This window comes from Periplaneta americana, chromosome 3, assembly GCF_040183065.1.
Source record: "Periplaneta americana isolate PAMFEO1 chromosome 3, P.americana_PAMFEO1_priV1, whole genome shotgun sequence".
NCBI classification, from domain to species: domain Eukaryota; kingdom Metazoa; phylum Arthropoda; class Insecta; order Blattodea; family Blattidae; genus Periplaneta; species Periplaneta americana.
Genome location: NC_091119.1, coordinates 43,665,887 through 43,691,836, shown reverse-complemented (window position 1 = coordinate 43,691,836; position 25,950 = coordinate 43,665,887). Strand labels below are relative to the sequence as shown.

General features: G+C 37.4%; 1 protein-coding gene across 1 annotated transcript in view; it reads left to right on the top strand.

Annotated features, from left to right (window-relative positions):
• The window catches only part of LOC138697100 (2-oxoglutarate dehydrogenase complex component E1-like), a 42,603-nt gene that overhangs the window by 4,540 nt on the left and 12,113 nt on the right, over positions 1-25,950 (top strand). Inside the window, exons 3-7 of the mRNA XM_069822694.1 lie at positions 4,867-5,127; positions 10,412-10,721; positions 13,059-13,523; positions 20,509-20,987; positions 25,265-25,464. Of these exons, the coding sequence (XP_069678795.1) occupies positions 4,867-5,127; positions 10,412-10,721; positions 13,059-13,523; positions 20,509-20,987; positions 25,265-25,464 (1,715 nt within the window). The remainder of the gene's footprint in view (positions 1-4,866; positions 5,128-10,411; positions 10,722-13,058; positions 13,524-20,508; positions 20,988-25,264; positions 25,465-25,950) is intronic.

Genomic DNA, 25,950 nt, shown 5'->3' with positions numbered 1-25,950 from the left:
AACCACAAGTAAGACTATAAAAATGTAGTTTATACAATATTTAATAATTAGGAGAATTGTCATACATTTTGTCATTAATAATAATCGTAAAAATTGCCAAAGACTGCAGCCATATTTCCATTTATTGCCTTGTTCTTATCGCCAACACGCACTTAGTTCATAATACATCAACAATTAACGTTTGGTACGACCGCGAACATAATTCCATCGACACACACTTATATTGTAACATTAATTTACATTGAAAATCGGCATTAGCATCAACACGTGTTCTGGATAGTAGGCCTCCGTTTGACAGTTAATACAGTGTTGCCGACGTATGGCTCCGGCTTGTAACCGAAGAAGGCTCTGGGTCATCTCGTTGGTATTTTTCCCTTTATCTTTAATTAACTAATTTTACAGTTCAGCAGACAAATTCGGAATACCCGTTCATGTCTTCTAGATAATTAAATAAGGCGCGGTGTTCAATAGTTCCATTTGTATGAACACCGATATTAACAAAAATTTCTTTAGAGCCGAAAGAAGAAAAGCACCTTCATCAAAATACGACCGACCGGTTGAACGAATCAATTTTTTGCAGTTTCTTTTACTGAACTCTGCAAGTGTAATCGTAGCCTAATTTAATGAATTCATCATCCCTGCCCTCGTAACTGTATTTCCTTGGCTAGATTATTGTTATAAAAGTGTCTCTTCTCTCCACAAAAGCAGTCGTACCAGTTCAGCAGAGGTATGTACCTACTGGGTGTTCAGTTCAAAGTGTGTCATGGCTCGCTGTATGCTGCCATGTGGCTAGTCGATGAGCCTAGAGAATTCAATCTTCCTACACTTCCGCAGAGGTGTGTTACCTATGTGCCAGAGAAGTTGCCTAAAAAGTACGGCGTTCATTCTGAAGAGTACTTACCGATACTTACGGTGACGCCGGTAGTGGCAGGAATGTGAACTGTTTCGAAACATGTACTGAGGTGAGTTTTTTTCTTACTGTCGAGATATGGGGAGAGGGTTAAGACGATTACTTACATATTTGTTGACATTAATTGCGACGGTCAACATGGATACGGAGCATTTGATTTGTGTTGTGGAATGTTGCCGTACGGAAACGATGGTAACAAATACTCTGCGTACGACTTGGCCTCGCAAACACAGTTCGAAAGAGGTTATGGTAGCACACAGGCCATACAGACCGCCATCAGTTGCTACGACATTCAAGTTATACCGTACACGTTCTCAAGTTCAGATTGAACGCCTTGATTAATAGGCAACTTCTCTGACATAAAAGCTGAAACTCGCTTCAATCCGCTGACTCATCAACAGTGACGTCATGACACACTTTGAAATGAACACCCAGTAGAGTTCCCAACGTCAAGGATTCAGCAGTATTGGCCAGAAATCGTATGCAATGTTCCCGGAGGAATTTCTTACTTCAAAGAGTTCACCAAGGATAGCAAAAATCCCGGAATTAGAATAATTTAGTAACGCTTTTTAAGCATGAATGATTTAGAGTTAAAGAGGTTTGAGACAAGTGCATCTCTTCTTTTTGATAAAGGTTTATAATATGTCTCAAATTGGTATAATTTTGAATTGCCTGCTTTCTTTTTATAAATGACTGTAGTTTAAAAAAACTGTCCACATGAAGTGACCTAGAAATCTGGTTCATGGTCTTCAGCTCAATATTCATGTAGGCCTAGATAAGTTACATGAAGATATTTGTATTCTTAAAATTCCATTTTTTAACTAGTGACTTTTATTTTATCAGTACCTTTTTTCAATGTTGAGTTCTAATGTGAGAGATTTTTAATTTTAGTCCAGATACCGTAAAATGACTAAGTGATAAAGAATGAATTGGAATCAGACATTCAATTGAAACTAAATTTCAACATGTGATTGAGTTTTATGACTATGCTAAGAGTAGACCAGATCTGATAAAGGGAGCCAAATCTCAAAATAAATACATGTTGAAAAATTCAATTATGATGTCTGCTAGCACTAGTGCAAGTGTTGTCTGAAAGTTATCAAAACAAAATTATGATGTTTATATCTGTCAGTACAGTACATTGATTCTTAATTTTCCTGTTTACCAATTGTGACAATTAAATAGATGGATTGACTTAAAATTCGAAATATGATTAGCATGTAGGCTAAGATAATGAACATAATAATTACATTAAAATTGTTATACCAACTAATTGCGATAGGCTGTACTTTATTCAAATAGATTATTTTTTAACAAAAGCTGTTCAAATTGCTCTTAAGTTTTGTCATTTTTGGTTCAAGAGCTTTTTTTCTCTGTGCCTCGTATAAGTTGTCCTGGAATATACCGAATCCTATGGTCCGTCCTAGGAATCTATGGAGTAGAAAGACGATACAAGACCTCTGTGCAAGAGGTATGTGGGAGGGATAGGCCCAATGACTGCTCTAGGGGAGGTATCGCTTGAACGAAGCGAGCAATCGCTTGCAGGAGGGGATAATTTCTGTGTGAACTCTACCTTACACCACCAGCATCTTATCTCTTAGCGGATTCGAGCTGATGCTGCCCGCAATACACTCCGGTACAGATAGACTCTGTCCCTATATGCGCGAAGTTACTCCACAGATTTCTGGGACGCACCATATATGTACCTATAGTGAGCGTTGTGTTTTATCCATGTGCTGAAGAAGATTAAATGTGCTGTTAGACAACAGTTTTAGGCTTTTGTGTGCACCGGAATTTTAGTATTTTGTGAGATAAAATTACGCTGGCTTTGTTCTTTAATCTGTACTGTATCGTATTCATTGTCTCCAAAGCTGTTTAAATTTATACAGAGTGTTTCAAAAGTGACGGTCAATAATTTACAGATTAAAAGTACAAACTAACCCAAACAAAAAAAAACTCCAATGCGCAGTGGTCCGCAAATTAACCGTTGTCGAGATAATGTACATTTTCTGTTGAGATTCCTCGCTGACTAAGAGCAGATACGGAGCCATCCCTAACTGAATTCTGTCTCAAAATTCTGTTCATGCTCCTGAACGCAACCTTGTGTTCTTCTCTGTAGTGAGCTGCGAATCCTCTCGGGCAGTCCTGGATTATTGCTTATTTACCGAAACCGAAATTACCTCTGAAGTATAAACCAGGCTTCTTATTTGACCCCAAACGCATAAATCTAATCGGTGACGTAGGAGCCACGGTACAGACCCTCCACTACCTAAGGGAATATCGCATAAACGGTTAATTTACTGATCAATTTGTATTGTCATTTTTTTGCTTCTTTCACTTTGTACTTTTCATCTGTAAATTATTAAGCATCACTTTTGAAATACGCTATATTTCTCCCGAGAGTCGCTACGAGCATTATTTCTCTACCACAACTTAAATACTTTCGCACATCGCCATCTTGGGGCCAAACATTTGGTCTCTGCAGTTTAGGGCTACATGTTACTTCATGATCTTAAAATACCTTTTCCTTTAAAATAATCTAAAAGGATATCATATCATCCGTATAATCTTCATCATTTTATTCATTGTCGGGCCATCGGATCTGTGCCCCTTCAGCGTTGTCGTCGTTCTTGGAAAAGTTAACGCCTGTACTCACTCCATTCCACCCGCTTTCCTCCCACCACGTTAAACAGCAGGCCACGAACCTTGCCAAATAGGGATGTTGCCAAACTTCCTCAAACGGTGTCATAAATAACTGGTCCTCCATGCTACAATATCATTTCTTTCAATCAAAATACATCTTGTATTTCTACATTTTTAAACCTAAATCCCACGTCTCGAATCACTTTCCGTAGCGTTTCTCTCCAACCTTGGAAATTATTGCTTCTCTCGCAACCTTCAATAATTTCTTCAATGTTGGAACTTCTTTCTGCGTGGTATAAAATTATTGTATCTTTCTTCTTAAAATACATCGGTTCATATCATCTACAAGAATTAAAGGTTCCCTTGGTCTGTTCTTCCCTGGTGATTCTATCTTTTCATCTCCTGCACAGACTCCCTCTCTCCTGATTTTCTTTATTAGGTGCTCTGACCTGTCTATATAAATTACATAAAAATGTTGTATTATATTAGTATTAGTTAAGTAATTTTAATACGTAATCCATTGAAATAAAGTAAGCTTCACCTGTGATCGCAGCTGCTCTTTTCGTTGCCTGATGTATAGGAAACGGATATTCACCTGTTTGTTTCTCTTCATCGCAAAATGCTATTACTTATTTTCTTAATAATATTTCTATTCGCCACTCCGTGCTATAGTGTTCATGTTGAGTTGACAACTCTGGACTATAAGTGCAAATAAACTGTCCCGCAAGAAGACCAAAATTGTGAGTAGTGGGGGAGAGAAAGGGAGAGAGATAGAAAAGAGAGAGATAGGAATGCAGGGAGAGAAATGAATTACCGAGGCTGAAAATGAACTTCTTATCTTACGGGGGCACAGATCCGATGGTATGACAATACCTGTATAATCTTCACCATATTCATTTTATCTGCACAATCTTTACCACATTCATTATTCATTATTTGTATAATATTCACTATTATTTATTATAATATATTCATTATCTATAAATCATCATACTCATTATCTGTAACGTCTCCATATTCACTTTCTTGTATAATATTTACTATATTCATTATCTCTATAATAATCTTTACTACATTCATTATATACATGCATAATCTTCATCATTATCTGTATCATCTTCATCTTCATCATATTCATGATCTGAATCACCTTCGCGGTCTTTGTCATCTTCATCTTAATTTCATCATTAATTCTCATCTTCGCCGTAACTTTTAACCTGATCGTAATAATATTTTCATCAACATCATCGTCTTGTAGTTTTCAGATTAAGGTTGATTTGGTGCAGTAACCGTAAATTTATTTCTTGATGCAGGTTGGAGAAAGCATATTGCCAACATATTGGTGTAGAATACACATTCATAAGAACAGTGGAAAAATGTCAATACATTAGGCAAATGTTTGAGACGCCAGGGATAACAGAATTGAACGAAGATACCAAGAAGAAAATCTTATACAGGCTAACAAAAGGTGTAATGTTTGAGAAGTTTATTCTTAAAACAATTGGCAGAGAGAAGAAATTTGGATTGGAAGGCGGAGAGTCTCTAATTCCGGCCTTGGGCCAAGTGATCGACATGTAAGTTTCTTCCGGAATGATATTAACTTGTGTGTTGCAACAATCTCACACATAAATACGTGTTCGCAAATACTCATAATTATTATGATTTAACACACAACAAAACTGTAAGTTATTGTTAGAAGATATGAAAAGAGGTAATATCTCACTATTATTATTATTATTATTATTATTATTATTATTATTATTATCACTATTTCTTACCAATATTTATTATTGTCACACTAACATTACTTATCCAACTTTCATTATTTACTTTCATGTTGTTTTATGGTCTAGATATTAATGTAATAACTTTGTATTCTATTAGAATTAGAGTCTGACTGGGCGGAAGAGAAGGCCTACTGGCCTTAGCTCTACCAGAGTAAAAAAATAAATTATTATTATTATTATTATTATTATTATTATTATTATTATTATTATTATTATTATTATTAAATATCAGGTAAGTATCAGATCATGAGTTTAATCCCAAAAAATGAAAGTGAATCTGAATACTTGTGTTTACATATTTCATTATACAAACCCTAGAAGTGGAGGTAACCCACCGGGGTTTCAGGAGATGAATAGAGGTCGAAATATAATATTGGTGTCCGATGAAAATAAAAATCTCCACTGTAAGTTTGAGGCACTGAAGGACACAAAAGTGGTAACTGTCGAACAAATACAAAAATTTTCATTGTTACAGTTAATTACAAGATGGATGTCCAAAGAAAAGTGCAGTGTGTTTTATGGCTGGAAAAATGTGAATCTGTGACTCGTGTACGACGTGAATTTCGTCGCGTATTTAGCGAAGAACCAACACATGAGAATAACATTCGTCATTGGGATTGTCAGTTAAAAGAGGAAGTCTTTTGGAGAAAAATCTTACTGGAAGACCATCGACACATGGTGAAACAGTAGTAGTCATCCGAAGAGCATTTTCAGAATCCAAAGAAATCTGCTCGTAAATGTGCCCGACAATTCGGACTTCCGAAAACTACAGTTCATAGAACTTTAAAGAAACGTCACCTGACTTCTTGTAAACTTCGATTGTCACATGCACTTCGTTCAGATGATTATCACAAAAGGTATGGGTTTGCTCATGTGGTGGTTCATCGTCGTACACGAAACACAGATTCTAATTTTACCAGCCACAAAACCAGTGACGACTCGTGATATTTCTTGTATAATGTAGGATATGAGATTGACGACTGATGACAAGACAGAAACTAATATTAATAATAATATATTAGTAATAATAATAATAATAATAATAATAATAATAATAGAGCATGCAAAATCAATACAAGTAGGCCTATGCTAGTCTTTAACTCACCATTCCGGAGCTGGCAACTGACAACACATTAATTATGTAATAAATTACGTAAAATAGTATATTATTTTGTTTTCTTGAGGAATTACTTGTCAATAAGTTTATTACGCACAATATATTTAACTTTATTTCAATCGGTAATTATGTATGGAATTATAGGATGGGGTAGCTCATTTAAATCCAATTTTAATCCACTTTATTTATTACAGAAGAAAATAATTAAAATATGACGTCTTCATAAACCTATTGATTTTCCATCTCAAAATTTGTTTTTAGACTTTAATGTACTTAACGTAAGACAAATTTATTATATTGTATTAATAAAATTCATACATAAAAATCGAAATAATTTTGAATTGTATTCTCATAGTTATGAAACAAAAGGTATGAATTCTTTAAGTTTGTTTGAACCAAAATGCAACACTGTTACAGTATTTAATCATAGTAGTAATTTAGGCCCAAGAATATATAACAAATTTATATTTAAATATCCTAATCTTGTCATTTCGAATAGTTCTAGTATTAAATTTAAAAAGTTATGTATGGATTTTATAAAAATTGAAAAATTGTAAATTTAAATTTATATACTATAATTGCATAGTAGACATAAGACAAATTGTATTGTATACTTATTAATTTCAATTCAGGAATCCGCCCCTGAGCACGAGTTCTCCTCTTTCAGGAGCGAGCTAAAGTTTTTTCTATATATAATATATGTTATGTTATAATTATTAGCAAAATAATAAATAAATAAATAAATAAATAAATAAATAAATAAATAAATAAATAAATTAGTAGTGAAGTTCGATTCTTATCTCCATTTTAGTTGCGAAGATGACTTCTAAACCGTTGTACTGCCCTATATTTACCGATGTTCCATCGTACATTGCGCAATTAATTTCTTGCTGCAGTTAAATTCTTCTAAATGGTAAAATACAACTTCAGATATTCTTTCGACTGCCCTGTTATCTGAAAGTCCTGTTAATTCTTGTCTGAAAAATCTATTTGCATACTTACCGAATCCAAGGGGGTTATATTTAATATAATTAAATATGTACCAAACCTATATGCACATAGAATTATTCCAATTCAGAAACAATTAAGCAAACTAAAAGAACTCCAAAAGGAAATAACATTTCAATGGATACCTAGTCATTGTGGTATATCTGGAAACGAGAAAGTCGATAATATTGTAAAACAGGCAACATATTTGCAACCAAGACCTCTTCAAGTGATATCTCTATCCAGTGCTTTTGCTTCAGTAAAGTCTCATTTTACAAACCTATGGATCAACAAATGGCTGTCTTCTGACAAAGGAAAAATTTTACAGTCCGTATAAAAGAAACCAAATGACCTGGAAATCTACAAAAACTTGCCCAGACATGTTCAAACATTTTTAACAAGAGCCAGAACAGGTCACATTGTCACTCAATTGTACCTACACCGATTTCACATTTCTGATAATCCTACTTGTCTGTGGTGCAATAATCATGATGAAGATCTGGAACAAATTGTTATATACTGTCCATCCATAAACCACAAAAGAAGTAAATTAAAATAATCAGTACCAGTTGCAGAAGACACAGCCCTGCAGTATATATTGACTACACCCCACCTCTGGCTACTAACAACAGGCATCTACGTATCTCGTATAATGAACACTGATCAAAATACCCCTCATTTCTCGTGAAAAACAACAACTGAATAGACTACAGTGGACTACAGTGGACTTTATATTGTCAGCAAATAGCTGGATACATTAAGAAGATTGATTCATTGTAATGTCACTAGAAGTGACATACTCAAAGTATATTTGAATGGTGAATTTGCAAAACGACTTAAGTCCCTATAAGCAGTTTTGAGAAAGTTAAAGAAAACTGTTTTTGGCCTCGCTGAACCATAATATTGTTACAATATAATTTTTTATATGTAAGAGAAATAGTTTTAGTATAAAAATTCATAATTTTGTATTCTTCTTCAGGTCGCAAAAAATTTAATTATCTTCAGGACTTAAGTTGTTCTGCAAATTAACATCAATCCTGCGTCATAATTATTATGTTACTGACACATAAACATGTTTAACTAAATGTATTTATACCAAAATCATATTGCAATTGTTGAACAACATTATTTTGAACAATTTTTTAATCACAAAAGCACAGACCTCTGGTGGAGAAAAGTATGATGTTGAAGAAATGTTTCTGAGCACTTATTGCCATTAAGAATTTTATTAGTGTGTTGTTCTTATTTTGTCCAAAACAGCTGTCGCAAAACAACCAAAGTTCTTAGTATACTGGATGGGACACAATTATTGAAGTAGTGTGCAGGAGAAAATTACATACTGTACCTCATTAAGACTTTTCTTGGCCTGTCCCTCATGATAGAACAAAAGGACATTTCACTAGTTTTCATGTTGTGCACAGAGAAAGCTGGGACGGTAAGCTGGCGATAGTTGTACATATCCTGAACTGGTGTTTAAGCAAGCACACATTTTTCATGTAGTCAAATATGACAGCAAGAAAATCCTCTCTCTCGATGCTTAACTTGGATCCATTTTGCAATACTTTTTACTTCAGCTACAAGTTTAGCACGATTACTGAGCATATTGCTTTTCATTTTCATGCTCTTCTTCAAACGTAATAAATTTTCACATCTAAGGAATTACCAATGACAACAGACAAAAAACATTTTGTCAGCTGATTGTATGATTAAAATTACATATTATGCAAATTTCTTCAGTACTTGACAGGCAAAACATGCCCCTTGCACACAGTAACATAATCATGCTCTCAAGTCAGAACCCCCAAAATGTGGACTTAAGTCTTTTGCACATTCATCATTCATTTAAACCAGGGATGTCAAAGCGCCTGCACCTCGTGCTCTCAAAAACTCGCACAACATTTCTTTAAAAACGATGATTGTATTTTATCTTGCTGAAAAGTGAACCTTGTCGGATTTGTATTGCTTGTAGTATGAGCACGCAGTGCAGACGTTTTGACATTCCTGATTTAAACAAATGAATAAATTTTGTTAAAATTCTACTGTTTGTTCTTTCTTATTATGTCCGTTATTTATTCCGACTAAAACAAAACAAATTAATTTGAGGGATTGGAGATAACTAGCGTATTAAAAATAATATGAGAAGAGCAAATGACTCCATAAAACATCATCTAATGAAAAACGCGACTATAAGAAACGTTGGAAGCTGAACAAAAATAAATAATAAATAAAATATATTGACTGCATATATCTGTAGTGCTCGGGAAAAGTGACACAAGTCAGTTTCCACTAATCTTTTTTGATAACTTACGGAACATCTATTCGCTTGGAAAAAAAAATACATAGGTATTCCTCTCATTACAATAATTCATACAGAAAAAATCATATCGACATAAACCAGGTAAGTTGTCAAATTATCAAAAAACGTTTGTGTTGTTGTTGTTGTTTTCTAATGCCAGGCATTTGACAATAAAGTCATTTGACCTCTTGAACTCCAATATTTTTCAAAGATGTTGTCATGGTTAGCCACTGACGCACAGATTTTGAGATGTTCTGAATCCATTTCTTGGTTTGAGTTGCACAATGGACAGTTAGGAGACTGATATATTCCAGTTCTATGCAGATGCTTGGCCTGTTGCCAATCTAAATGCAGCTACAGACGATTTGCGTGGTAAATCGGGAATGGAGTGAAAATTGACTTATGTCACTTTTCCCAAGCACTGCAGATATTAAACATAAAATTATCACACGGAAACTAAAATTCGTAACATTTACGTGACGATGACAGTGGACGTTAGACACACCCCTGATAAACCATTAAATAGGCCTACCTCTCATATGTCTGAACTGATGTTTGAGCTGCCTAAACAAAAATGAACGGCTTAAATCAGACACCTCATACAATAGTTTGTTGGTGTGTGAAGGCCGTTTTACTGTCTACTGATAAAAACATTGTTGTTTTCTTGACAGGGCGTCCTGTGCTGGTGTTAACACGTTCATCATCGGCATGGCACATCGCGGACGTTTAAATGTTCTTGCCAATATATGCAAAAGGCCACTGCAGAATATTTTCAGCCAATTTTCAAAACTTGAGTTTGATTTCGGGTCTGGTGACGTCAAGTACCACTTGGGATCACAAGTTAAACGCATCAATGCTTATTCTGGCAAGGAAATCGACATAATAATCTTGCCCAACCCGTCACATCTTGAGACCGTCAGCCCCATAGTCATAGGAAGAACAAGATCCGAGCAGTTTTTTGCTCATGATGAAGGTGATAAGGTAAGAAAATGAAATTTACGATAACATATTTAACCATATTTTTAATTTTAATCAATGTAATAGAAAATTCCGAAATTTGTGTGGGGAGGGGATCAAATTAGATCCGAGGCTAATTTCTTTTAGAGCTGAAATTTATGTGGGGTGGGGAGATTAGAAACGAAGCCCATTTCTTTTAGGGCTCATCCCGACATTTGTCTCAGCGCCTTAGGAAAATCACGGGAAACCTTAGTCAGGATGTTTTTTTTCTCAATTTAAGAGAATAGCCAATTGGCTGTGAAATGATATGAATCCTGTACAAGTAATCAGTCGATAGCCGGGGCTAGTTTAGCACGCTCGTAGCGCGGGCTAGCGAAATGTCTATGAATAGCACCCAATCAACGACGTGTGTCTGCCGTAATGCCTCACTTCACGCCAGTCAATCGTCAGCTTTGCGATTTATGGAATTAAAGCATACCGGTTCGAACCTCAGTCATTTTTTAAAGTAGGCTTGGTGTTGTTCGAACCGCTTTATTGATCGGTTGCGATTGTTGCCGTGTGACTAGTAGAAAACAGTAAATTGACAATCGGCGCAAACAGTTGAAACTCAGTTTTAATAGTACATTATGCAACGAGCCTATAATGGCAGTAATTAAGACACGAGTATGTTTGTTTATGAAACGAGCGCAAGCGAGTTTCATAATTTTCATACGAGCGTCTTAATTACTATTATAGGCAAGTTTCATACGACTTTTTATGCTCGACCATATTTCTAACTTGGAATTATTCATAAGTTTTCATGTTATGGTTATGTAAGTGACGAACGGAACTGACCTGAATTGTGAGATGTGCGCAGACGCGAAAGTATTGATTTTTTCCGAGGTACGAATATCATTGCCTTGATATAACCTAGAGAACATTAGTCTTGATATAACCTGGAAATTGATTTAGAATTGAAAAATGAGATGACAAATTGAATTTATTTGAATATTATTTACAATTAACGCTAATTATTATAGTAACAGAACATAACCTTCTGCGACAGTATTGGATTTCCAGCCTCCGTGACTTTTCGCTAATTGTCTTTCGATTGCATATCCGAGAATAATCGATACTGGCGGGTTTATAACGGTACAAAGGTGATTTGTCATTGCCAGAACAACTGAATTATAATGAATAGGTGTACTTTAATGAGGTGCATTAAAGGGCTACTACCAGGTGTATAATTACTACACTTCGGCATGGTCGAGCATAAAAATACTTTTCTCATTAGTGTTAAAAGTACTTTTCGCACTATAATAGTCAATTTTTAACACACATTAAAAGATTTACTTTTAGTAATACTTATTTACTTACTTACAAATGGCTTTTAAGGAACCCGAAGGTTCATTGCCGCCCTCACATAAGCCCGCCGGCGGTCCCTATCCTGTGCAAGATTAATCCAGTCTCTATCATCATACCCCACCACCCTCAAATCCATTTTAATATTATCCTCCCATCTACGTCTCGGCCTCCCTAAAGGTCTTTTTCCCTCCGGTCTCCCAACTAACACTCTATATGCATTTCTGGATTCGCCCATACGTGCTACATGCCCTGCCCATCTCAAACGTCTGGATTTAATGTTCCTAATTATACTCATAGAAGCTATCCTTTATATGGTCGTCTTTCTCTTCTGTAGGGGCGTGAGCATTTATAACTATGATGTCGCACCATCTACCCTTAAGTACTAAATATGATAACCTGTCTCTGATAAATTCGACCTTTTTTACTGCTGATTTTATTCTTTTATGAACAAAGATTCCTGTTCCTATTTGGTGATTATTGTTTCCTTCCCCATAATACAACAAGTAATCTCCTATTTGTGATACGCCATTCCCATCTAACCTAACCTCTTGTACTCCCACGAAGTCTATTCTATATCTAGCTAGTTCTTTTGCTACTAATGTTACCCCTCCTGTTCTATAAAGACTAGTTACGTTCCAAGTGCCAAATCTCAAAACGTTATTCCTTTGCTGTGGTCGTGCCAGAGAATCAGTCCTATTCCGAGGCTTATTGTAGGGATTCGTAACAAGCTGTTTTTTACGGTGATGGGTTGTTAGCCCTCCGCCCAACCCCCAAGCTGGAGGACCACCCCTTATCGGCTGTCCACGACTGCTTATTCAATATATTCGCAGCTACCCTCCATATCTGGAGGCCGTCTCCTCTATCCGCAACCTGAGGACGCGCCATGCCGTGGTGATAGGGACCCACAATACATGAACTTTTAGTAATGGCTGTCTAAATAATGTCTTGATAGTTTTAAACTGTGTAAATCGTGTTATGTTCGGTACACTGATGTTTTTGTTAATTGTTGGTTTGCAGATCATGTCTATAATGATACACGGAGATGCAGCATTTTCAGGCCAAGGCGTGGTGTACGAGACACTTAACCTGTCAAAACTGCCCAACTACACTTGCAGAGGAACCATTCACTTCGTGATCAACAACCAGATCGGGTTCACAACAGACCCGCGCTTCTCTCGCTCGTCTACATATTGCACGGACGTGGGGCGCATCATAAAGGCGCCCATTTTCCACGTAAACGGCGACGACCCCGAAGCTCTGATTCACTGTTGCAATGTTGCGGTAGAATACCGGAACAAATACAAAACAGACGTCATCATCGATATCGTGTGCTATCGCCGGTATGGCCACAATGAAGTCGACGATCCAGGATTCACGCAACCGCTGATGTACAAGAGAATCAACAAGCTGCCCAACACTCTGAAGTTGTATACAAAGAAACTCGTTGAAGAGAACGTTGTCACCTCGCAAGAAGCAAAAGAGGTGAGCTTACTATACCAGTGTTCCGCAACCTTTTTCTACTCACGCACACCCTAGACAGGCCTAGACTCAACACGGCACACCAAAATGTTAATCCCCTCAAAAATGTAGTTACTTCTCTAATATAATTGCGTAATATAATGAAATTTACTATTATTATTATTATTATTATTATTATTATTATTATTATTATTATAAAACAAAAATCGACTCTTGCATTTATTAACAATTTATGAACTTCAATTCACTGTAGAAAATACACATTTCTTACTTACTTACTGGCTTTTAAGGAACCCGGAGGTTCATTGCCGCCCTCACATAAGCCCGCCATTGGTCCCTATCCTGAGCAAGATTAATCCATTCTCTATCATCATATCCCACCTCCCTCAAATCCAATTTAATCCCTAAAGGTCTTTTTCCCTCCGGCCTCCCAACTAACACTCTATATGCATTTCTGGATTCGTCCATACGTGCTACATGCCCTGCCCATCTCAAACGTCTGGATTTAATGTTCCTAATTATGTCAGGTGAAAAATACAATGCGTGCAGTTCTATGTTGTGGAACTTTCTCCATTCTTCTGTAACTTCATCCCTCTTAGCCCCAAATATTTTCCTAAGCACCTTATTCTCAAACACCCTTAATCTCTGTTCCTCTCTCAAACTGAGAGGATAACAACCCATCACCTTAAAAAAACAGCTTGTTACGAATCCTTCACTATTATTATTATTATTATTATTATTATTATTATTATTATTATTATTAATATTATTATTATTATTATAAAACAAAAATCGACTCTTGCATTTATTAACAATTTATGAACTTCAATTCACTGTAGAAAATACACATTTCTATTACTAATATTAAAGTAAATAACTCCACTCATACTTTCAATATGATACTTGGACCTGCTTAGCTGCACACAGGTGGCTGATCCGCGGTAGAATCGTTGTCAGTGCAAGCCTCTTTTCTTCATCGATGGATTTGAGTCTCTCCCTCTTTAATGTTTTAATTTCGGTTAACGTCGAGAAGAATGTCATGTTTTATTTAACGACGCTCGCAACTGCAGAGGTTATATCAGCGTCGCCGGATGTGCCGGAATTTTGTCCCGCAGGAGTTCTTTTACATGCCAGTAAATCTACTGACATGAGCCTGTCGCATTTAAGCACATTTAAATGTCATCGACCTGGCCCGGGATCGAACCTGCAACCTTGGGCATAGAAGGCCAGCGCTACACCAATTCGCCAAACAGGTCGACCGTCGAGAAGACCAGTTCACACATATATTATGTAGTTGAAAATGGCAATAACATATTAACTCTCATCTCAGAGATAGCCGGGCATTCAGTCCTTATTGACAACCAAAATTTTTCCAAAGGCACTTCGAAAAGTTCTAATTTCAATGTTCTTATGTAGGAGGAGTGTAGTGTACTCTGATCCCATTTCCTGACACAAAACAGAAAAAACAGCATATTTAGGAACCGCGATTTGATAAAGTTCACGACTGTTACACTTCGTCCATCACAATGTTCAGAGGAGATGGCAAAACAATGGCTTCGCGGTGGATGAGTCAATGGTTATGATATAGGCCTACTTCATGTACTTTAGCCTGAATTCTTTCACTCGGCCTGTCATAGAAGCGGCTCCATTTCTAAAACACTAATCCAATCCTCCCAGGTTACGGTACTTCATTACAGACCACATAGGCCTATTGATTAGTTGTACGAAACATTTCTTCGCCGGTTGCTCGCTCGGGCAGTTTGCACAAAAAAAATTGCAATTATATCCTCCTCAATGTACCGAATGTGGGAAAGAAGTTGTGCGTGACCGCTAATATCGGTGGACTCGTCGATCTGAACTGAGAACTTCTGACTGCTCTTTATTTTATCCTTCACAATGTCTTGGATGTCATTGGCCATGTCACTAACTCGGCGGTTAATTGTGTCAGCAGAGAGGGAAATTTAATTTTAATTAATTTTATTAATTTTTTACAATAATAGGTAAAAGTTCGCGTCACACCTTTCACCTTGTGGAGGCGCACCAGTGTGTTGCAGCACACCGGTTGCGGAACACTGTACTATACTCAGGCTGTTGTACTGTCGGTGACTCAGGAGAAGACGAGAGCGGACTGAGGGGAAAGGGATGTGAACAGATAACGTACTACAACACGTCAATATTTTGTAATGTAGTAAGCGGAAACATTAGGTCTCCTTCTGTTCAACTTAGCTTTAATTTCTATACGCATTGTTACTCATGTTTCCTGCACGAGTAATAACCTGGATACTGGGATGCTTATCTGAGTGATATTTATAAAAATCAACAGCGATAGTCAAGAAGGTCACATTCTTGCCCCTCGTCTTCTCTTGAGTAACGGACAGTAGCCTTGCACGTCACAGCTTTCCGAAATGTTGATAGCGAGATATGGGACGTTGGCACAATGACCACTTACCACACAACATTACTTGTCCATTGTCCACTGATAACACTAATGAACAAAATTTACTAGAGAAACGACAACGAAAAGACGAAACTTTCGTCACAAAACATACTATGTAGGCCCTACTGAAAAGAAAACGTAATCCTCCGGCTTGGATTTGGGAGAGTCCACTGGCATATTGCGGTGGGGTTGGTAGTTAAGAGGATAAGCCAATTGACGTGTTCGGTACAAGCGACGGGAACATATTTCAGGCAAATCCCGGAGTCCTCAAGTGTCGTGTCGATGGTTGTTAACGTGGGAAACCGATATTCTATTATATAAAAGTTAAACATTTACATAATGAAGTGGTAATTTGTATTAATTCTACCATTGTTGGTTAATATGTCAGATTCATGTAACAAATGTTCTTATAAAATTTTATGGTATCTGTGAATAATTATTCGTGATAATAAAAAGTAATCAGACTCACTTAATCTGACGGGCCCTTACTGCTCACGGGCCCATTTGTACTTGCCCCCTTTGCCCCCCTCTTCTTGACGGCCTTGTCACTTTCAATATATGCTACGTGTATATGTAACGAGATTACCACGTGAATTGAATTCTTAAATATTCTGTGTCATAAATTCTGAAGTTGGTTAACCTATGTTTATATTGGCTGGTTTGCTCTCGTGAGAGAACGTCATTGGTCAATTATACACATATAATATCAGAATGCGTAATATCGACTTTATAATCGTTATTGACATACATATCGATAGGCATAGCCGTTTCCGTTCTCGGTTTATTATTAACCAAAAATCTTCACTTTCACGTCCTCCGTTTCCAATTCTCGTTCTGGTTCTCGTTCCCGGTTTATTGTGAACCAGTCTTAAGTAGGATAAAACGGGAGATTAAGCAGAATAATAAACTAAATAACTAAATTGTTGCGAGACTCGATAAACTGTAATAAGAAAGTATGTGTCACCTTCTTGACAATTTCTTGCATTTTGATTTAAAACAAACTTTACTTTACCATCCTTATGACAATGCCTACTGAAATTGTACTAGCACAAGAATCTGTCCACTACACGAATGATGGATGTCACTTTCTTGTCGAAAATGAACCAAGACTGTCAATGCATAGCTTAAAACATATAGAATGTGCATAGAGAGTTATATGGCATTAACACTGATAGTCATTGTCCAGTAATGATCGGAAAATCACAGTTAAACTTTGAGCGCTAAGCATTTCAAACTTTCAATTGCTTCTCCTTAAAAATGTATTCCAAATGACATCCAGCATTCTTGCAGTGGACTCTTGAATTATTATGTGATATTTAATTCTAAAATGGGAATGCTGGGAGAGTAATGATTTTGCTTATTTTTAATAATGTTGATTGGTTGCTAACGCATGGCTTGTTGGAGAACTTTCATTTGCCATTTTGCTCCCAGTAGCGTGAAGTTACGTCTAATGTATTTCCAAGAGCACCGCACTGTAGGAGGTGACTTCTGTCCATCACAGAATTTGATTCATTGCAGAGCACACAATTTGGAGAGCTGTATATGTTCAGTCGGTGCAGATGGGCAGCCAAGCAATAAGAGGGCGACAGCCTTTATCCGAGGAGCATCAGAATCAACCATTTATCTTCCAGTATACAGTTCCACTGTTTAGTTGTACTTTTGCTGAGAATTTGTTCTTGTATATTCTGATTAATTGTTTTTTCTATAACTAGTTTTGTTGAATGGAATGATTTGTTATGGTTAGCTTGCAGGATTGTTGTGACTTTTTGGCTAAAAAAATCTGCCTTTTCATTGTCATATATGTTGCAATGTGAAGGAATCCATTGAAAGGTTATTTCTTTCTGAAGAGTCCGTAGATGTTTGACGGAGTAATGGATTTCAGAAACTCGATTACTTATGGGATTGCTAGCAGCTATTGCTTAGAATCATTTATGATAACAGCTTTGGTTAAGGAAGTAAAATGGTGGAATAGTTGCAGAATTGATAGCCTCCAGTTCTCCATTAAAATGGGTTGAATTTGTACCAAGAGATAAGTATGAAGAAAACAATTTGCTATAAATTCCTACATCCGCATTGGATTTTTTTTTTTTTCATGAGAGATCCAGTATAATCCATAATCTTTCTTACTACAACAGTGGTCGGCAAAGAATACGTCATATGAAATGCATGAAATAATATGAAATGGGTGATAGATCTAACAATAAGGAACCCTTTTTGTTAAGCAACCTATGTCTTTTGACGCGTCGTTTCGGAGTTACTGTTGTTTTTGCGCGGGCGTACGTCAATGTATGCGAATGTGTGTACCCCTGATTGTTGAGATGTTTGTTTATTTACGTTTAATGTTCAATACCTTTTCCTTTCAGTTCAGTGTAATCATCAATTGAGAATGGATGTCTACGCGGTCTTCCACCAATGCGCCGGGGACGAAGAGACCCATCGTCTCGAAGGCGCTGATAAAGTCGAGCAAACATTGTGTGGTGATGGTGATTTCTGTTTTGAAACTGTTGTTGGTACATGTAGAGAGCTCTTCTTCTGTTTCCGCGAGCCTCCCCATAACACATTATCATGTCGGCTAACTCGGGAAAAGTGTAGACATCCATTCTCAATTGTTGATTAGACTGAACTGAAACGAAAAGGTATTGAACATTAAACGTAAATAAACAACAACAACCCTTCTCGTCTCTTACAAAACATCTCAACAAACAAACAGGGATGCACACATTCGTATACATTGACATACGCCCGCGCAAAGACGTTTTCAACGGTAACTTCGAAACGACGCGTCAAAAGACACAGGTTGTTTAACAAAAAGTGTTCCTTATTGTTAGATCTATCATCCCTCAAAGTTTGTCGCAGAGGTTTTGAATCACTCTGTATAACCAATTTAGTTTTAAAATTGCAATACAATTATAATTCATAATGGTTTACGTTTAAGGAAGGTATTACAGTGATGTGGCGAAACCATTTTCTGTGATAAAGTACTCGTACTATGTAAGCCTTAAAATAGAAGTACTGTGGAGGGGTGCAGGCAGTTAAGGTAACGGAAATGTCTACTGCAATCCTCCCACCTACAACAGTGGAGGGAGCAGGGATCGGTATCATCTTATCTGGGCAAAGGTACAGGGACATCATTTTATTTTTACTTCAATTTTTATTTTACCTGAGTTTTTTAATGTACTTCACTCCCACCCCTTCTACTAATGAAGTTCCAACTGTCCTCCACACAGAATCAAGGCCGCATATAGTAAACAGCATTGAGTTAGTGAGTATAGTACGTTCCAGAAATATGTTCGCGTTTTCCAGTGACGAAAGAACTTTCAATATTGAATCATATTTTCGCACAGGTACTGTCCGTTTACCTACGTCGCATCCCGATTTCCCCCACCTGCTTCTGCTCACCCCTCTATAAAAGCTGGGCTGTCTTAGCTCTTTTCTGAAAACATTAATTTCTGTTAGGAATTGGACGTTTACATAATATTATACAACTGTTTAAAATAACTTAAATAAAAGGGCCTCGTTAAGTAATTAACTGTCACTTGATTTCCCCCTTTCTACGATCCTGCGGCATGACCACTTGGACGGATAGTAGATAGCATGTCTGAGTAATTTTATCTGTGCGGGTCGGGCAGAAGTGAAGATTGAATTTACAGTACGTAAGGTACTTTTTTATAGAATAGGTACAGAATTATTTCAACTTGAGTTACTAGTAGGAAGGACGAAACTGACAATTGGAATTAGATGCAATAGTCTATAGTGCGATAATATGCACAAAAGAACTGAAGCCTATATCGAAATGAACGACCACCATTTTCAAAAATGTGTTTAAATATCCATATTATGATTATTTTTCAATTCACTTTATTCTCTATATTGTGCGCTAATGTGCTATTGACAGTATGATATACACTGCATAATGAATACGTTCGCATGGATAACTCGGTTCATGAGTAAAAACACTTATTCTTAATACAGTAGGCCTACTGCATTTTGATTAAACAAAAACCTAATGAAAATTATCGAACTCAAAATCGCGATATTTCCTAGTTTACGTAAATGGATGAAATACTTTTCTTCCCTCCTATACCTAGTAAAGTGATTTGTTTGTGTTTTACGCCAGTAGCATCGAACTCCAGTCGTGGAAGTGGATAGCGAACGGTGTTTACGGTTTTCTAAACGTATAGCCAGGTTAATATTAAAAATGTTAGTAAAAGTAAAATGATGTCCCTGTATAATTCTGTATTGATTAGGTAAAGGGAGATAAGTCATAAAAATGAGTTTGAAGATAAATGAAAATTAAACTTCATAACCTTATTGTAAATAATTTTATATACAAGTAAAACACATCAACTGCTATTATTCTTTTTACTTTTGCACACTCACTTGTGTAATTTAACTTCTGTGTTATCTGGGGAACAAAATTCTATCTGCACAAAAAATGATTTGTCCCTCTTTACCTGAACACAATAGAATTATTTAGTCGTATCTAAACCCTAATTGACTTCACTTAATAACAAAATAATTTTTAAGTTTGTAATACTTATATGCCAACAGATGTCAGATGACTTCATGAAAGTATGCGAAGAACAATTTCAGTTAGCAAAAAAGGAAAAGCAGCACAGTATTCGAACGTGGCTCGACAAATCTTGGGACAGTTTTTTTGAGAACCAAGACCCCAACAAGATCCCATGCACAGGTGTCAAGGAAGGAATTCTCAAGCATATCGGAGTAAAGGTTTCTTCACCGCCACCGAAACAGCTTGATTTCGAAATACATACGCAGCTCGAAAAACTGCTGCAACACAGAATGGATCTGTTAAACAAAATGAGTGTAGACTGGGCCATGGCAGAGGCAATGGCGTTTGGATCCCTACTTATCGAAGGAAATCACGTCAGACTCTCTGGCGAAGACGTGGAAAGAGGCACATTCGGTCACAGACATGCCGTCTACCACCACCAATCCGTTGACAAGGAGACTTACATGCCACTGAAGCATTTATCAGAAAATCAGGGTGACTGCACCATTTGTAACAGGTACACGTGTTTCCTAAGCTTGGGTAATTTTCGACGTTGTACCATGGACGCATTGTGCAATCATCTATTCATACAGCGTATTCCGAATCTCACCGGTCCGGTGGCATCAATGACGTCACGTTGCAGCGAAATAAGGAACAAAACTGCTGGAAGGATCGATGGCTGTCATGGCGACTGTACAAGTTGTTGTCTGTGCTACGCTAGCAAAATTTTGCGAAATTTTCGTACTCCCATCTCGTTCAAAGAAAAGATAGCATAAACAATTTATTTCTTGAACCGGTAGTAATAACGGGTCCGTTGACATGTTCGCTCATAAGCCATTAACATATTGTTTTTACGTTGTGCTCATTACAAACAATACAGCAGAACACACCGCCATGACACAACAGTGCACGATATTATTCGTCTGCTAATTCCCGCCCTATACAAGAACCAATCAGATTCACTGATGGCGGCTGATGGAGACTGCCACCACCTCTGCAAGTTGATGGCACCGGTGCGACACCGGTGGAGCATCAATGACGTCATCGGTGGAATTCGGAACACCGTGATGCCATCGGATTGCTCACCGGTGAGATTCGGAATACGCTCATAGTAATGATCATCATTACCGTAGCCAGGCTTCAGTTCATGGTGCAACGTCCTGTATTTGTACAAGAGCGCGACCGTTTGGCAACAAATATCATTCACAAGCATTCTCCGCCAGATGGCGACACACGGAGGGGACTGGCTAGGGACGAGTGGGGTTGTCTGCTCGAAACTTGGGTACGCAGTGAACCTTGCTGCAGTCAGCCGGTGTGGGTTGGAAAAGCGTCCACATAAATTGTTTGCACAATAGATCTTATAGGTTTCAGTGCAGGGTCTTCGTTTCCCCCAATTCAATTCAATTCCTATGACTGCAAAATAGTGATCTTCATGTTTCTACAATAGTTATTGTTTATTGAATGAATGAATGAATGAATGAATGAATGAATGAATGAATGAATGAATGAAATGAAATAGCCTTTGGATTTCCCGTGAAGGGCTATGGCCTCCTAAAAGGGGAGCTCTTTAGAGATCATGCGGTGAGCTAATCCGCATGACTGTAGATTCTGTTCTATATAAGTTTTGTTCGTCGTTTGTGTGTGTACACTTGCGCTCTCACTCGATACTGGCAAACTGTAGCGATCTCCATTCTTCTCGGTTCTTGGCTGTTCTGGACCACAGGGGTCCAGCTAGGCTCTTGAAGAAGTCCGCCCATCTGTCCCAGGTCTTCCTCGGTTTCGCCTCCCGATGCGTGGGTCCCACGTGGTGGAAATATGCGCCCATCTGCAGCCTTGGAGTCTCGACACGTGGCCTCCCCATTTCCATTTCAGGCGTTCCCCTTGGTGTGCCATGTCTCTGGTGTTTGTCATCTGCTTGAGTCTGGTGTTGGAAATCTTGTCTCTGAGGGAGAGTCCTAGGATTTTCCTCTCCATTTTGCGCTGGCAGATCTGGATCTGCGTCTTCTGGTTCACGGTCAGTTTCCAGGTCTGACAGCCGTACAGTAAGGTTGGGAAGATACAGGATTGCAGCACCTCCAGCTTTAGTTTGCGGTTCAGTTTCTTGTCAAGGAGTATGAATTGCAGTGACCAGAAAGCTCTCCATGCTGATGCAATTCTTCTTTTTAGTTCTCTCGTCATGCAGCTTTTGAATCCGACCAATTGGCCCAGATAGATGTATTCCTCCACGTACTGTAATCTGGTTGCGTTGACTTGGATTGGTTGTGGTTGGCTGTTCGTCATGACTTGGGTTTTTTCCATGTTCATGCTTAGGCCTGCGTGTGCGCTGCAATCGCTTAGTTCCTGTATCATCTCTTGTAGGTCGGTGGCGTTTTTAGCGAAAAGTACGATGTCGTCCGCGAATCTTAGGTTCGTCAGCCGATATCCGTTTATATTGATTCCATGTCTTTTCTTCCACTTTAGCTTACGGAATATGTCTTCCAGGAGGCTAGTAAATAGCTTTTGTGAGATCGGATCCTCCTCTTCCTATTCTGAATATTTGTCCTTCTCGTTCTGTCATCACGATGGCGTGCGAGTCTCCGTAGAGCTTAGTTAGGATGTTGATATATTTGTGCTCGACTCCCTGGTTACTCAGCGCCTGTAATACACAGGAGTGTTCTACCGAGTCAAATGCTTTCTTGAAATCTATAAATGCGAGATAGAGGGGAATATTGAATTCGTCCGTTTTTTGTATGACCTGGTTGATTGTCTGTAGATGATCCAACGGAGAAAAATTCGCTTCGGCGCCGAAGATCGAACCCAGGTCTCCCAGTTCTGCACACTGAGCTACGCCGAACTGGAAGACTCGGGTTCGATCCTAGGTGTCGCAGCGAATTTTTCTCCGTTAATAACAAATGGTAACCATCACAGATAATTATGTGAGACCAAAAATTATTATTCTCTACACAAATAGTTATTTTGTTCATAAAATCATTGCTTGAAGAATGGCGCAATATAAAACATATTTGGAAATTAAAAATGATGTTACAGTTTTCCATCTTTTCGCCAATATTAGGACAGACGACGCACTATGATTAGGAAAGATGTTCCAATGGTTTCTTTATTAAACATTAAGACACACTCATTATATTTCATTAGATATGTTCTATTTGCAATTTATTTTTCCCAATATAGGTAGAATATGTAATATATCTTAGGATATAATGAAAAAAGTCTTGCTTTCTTTTGAAATTGCACTGTCCTTAACTTGCCTTATTCGCCCCATATGAGCGTGAATTATAGATATCGCTAGTTCCGAGAAGCATAAACCGCTTAATTCGTCAGAAACTATCCAGAGTGCACCACAGGCGGTGGATACACATTAGGTACACTCGTCATGGATGATGATGGTGATGATGATGATGATGATGATGATGATGATGATGATGATGATGATGATGATGATGATGATGATGATGATGATGATGATGATAATGGAGAACTGTTTGGGTCTCACAGGGGAACTGGAGTACCCGGAGAAAACTTCTGTATTGCCTGGACCAAGGGCTAGCACAGCATGAATTGTAAATTCAGGATTTACCCGGGTCTACTGACTTGTAAGTCCAGCGCGCTAGTTCTAAATCACTGTGACAGATAATGAAAAAAAGTAAATACCTAATGTGTGTGTAGATATGTACGTACGAACTTAGTATGAGTGTATGCATGTAATGTATGTATGCATGTACAGGCAGTATGGTTTCATATACTCGTATTTTGGAGATGTATTCCTAACAACAAAACATTAGAAAAGAGTTCATATAGGCTAAACATGGACCTGAAAACGCTTATTTTCAGAGTTATTCTAATTTATTACTAACAAACAAACTTGTAGTACAGCAGCTTACTACAAAAAAAAATCCAAAAATTGCTCCTGCGTCGATATATCCCCTAAACCTGCGTTCCATGCTTTGTCGTACTATGTTGAAAAACATCTGGAGTGTTTCATATTTGTTCAGATCCATTTAGGATACGCTTTTTAAGAACGTGTACATTAGATAGAGGAGTTGCATAAACTATGGATTTTATATGTCCCCAGAAATGAAAGACCATTTAATTTAAATCTGGCGATCGGGCAGGCCATACAATAGATCCCTCTCGACCAATCCCTCTTTGCGGAAAACGGCGATTCAGATGACGACGAGCTCTCAGACTAGAGTGAACTAAAACGCCATCATGCAGGTACCACATACCGTAATAACGTGCAGAGGTCCATTAAATGGTGCAATTCTTTTATGAGAAACCGCCTATATTCACTGAACACATTTTTGTTATTATGCTAACAACCAAGCAAACAAAAGACAATCAAATAAAGGAAAACAAATCTCATGATTTATTCTAAAGAAAAAGTTAACAACATGAAGCTCTTTTGAGTTAACTACTCTTCAGGAGTTAATTTAAGTACAAATTGGTTACTAACTCTGAAACTATAAGCACTTTCAGATCCATGTTTATATGAAAGTTTTTCAGTGTTTTATTGTTAGGAATTTGTCCCCAAAATATTTGACATAAATACTGTATGCATGCACCTTGCATCTGTGCTAATGTATACACCTATTTCTGTCCATGAAGTCCTATATTTTATACTGTATGTCAAAACACCGTAAAGTGATATGAGAGATGTCAACACTGAATTTTTTCATAGAAATAATGGTTCCTCATAATTTTCTGCTTTGGTATTCTGTAAATAAATAGGAAGACTGATTATCAATGTGTTGTCCATTTAAACTATGTACATACAGTAGTTTCTTTTGCTTACAGCTCGTTGTGTGAGTACGGCATCGTGGGCTTTGAATTAGGATACTCGATGACAAATCCGAATGTTCTTGTAATGTGGGAAGCACAATTTGGGGACTTCCTCAACACTGCCCAGACTGTTGTGGATTGTTATCTCTCGTCTGGGGAAGATAAATGGCACAGACAAATGGGGCTTGTCTTACTGCTTCCGCATGGCATGGAAGGTAAGGGCAATACACTCTTTGTCACACACTTCGAAAGATTATGAAAGATTATTTTTATAGTTTGTCTCCTTGAACTGTTGTCATTTAATATACACCCACGTAAAAACTTTCGTTTCATGAACTCTAAATAAGTTGAAACGAATTTTCAGTTTTGATTCTTACATAAGATAAGATTATAAGCCTACATAAATTATATATAAATTATGTTCCCAGTCCAAATAGTCTCCAGGCGAAGACAATCACTGTCTTTAGTGAGAGAAACTCATTATCATAGCATTAACATTCATGTCACTTTTAAATGCCAATTTTCAGTAAATAAAGCATAATAAATGTAAATAAATGTAATGAGTTCAGAACTTTCAGCCTGATATCGCACTTGGCAAAGATCGTCTTTCGAATACTGACTCGACGTTTATATTCTAAGATGGAAGGAGAGTTATATGAAGAGCAATTTGGTTTCAGGAAGGGAAAAGGTACGAGAGATGC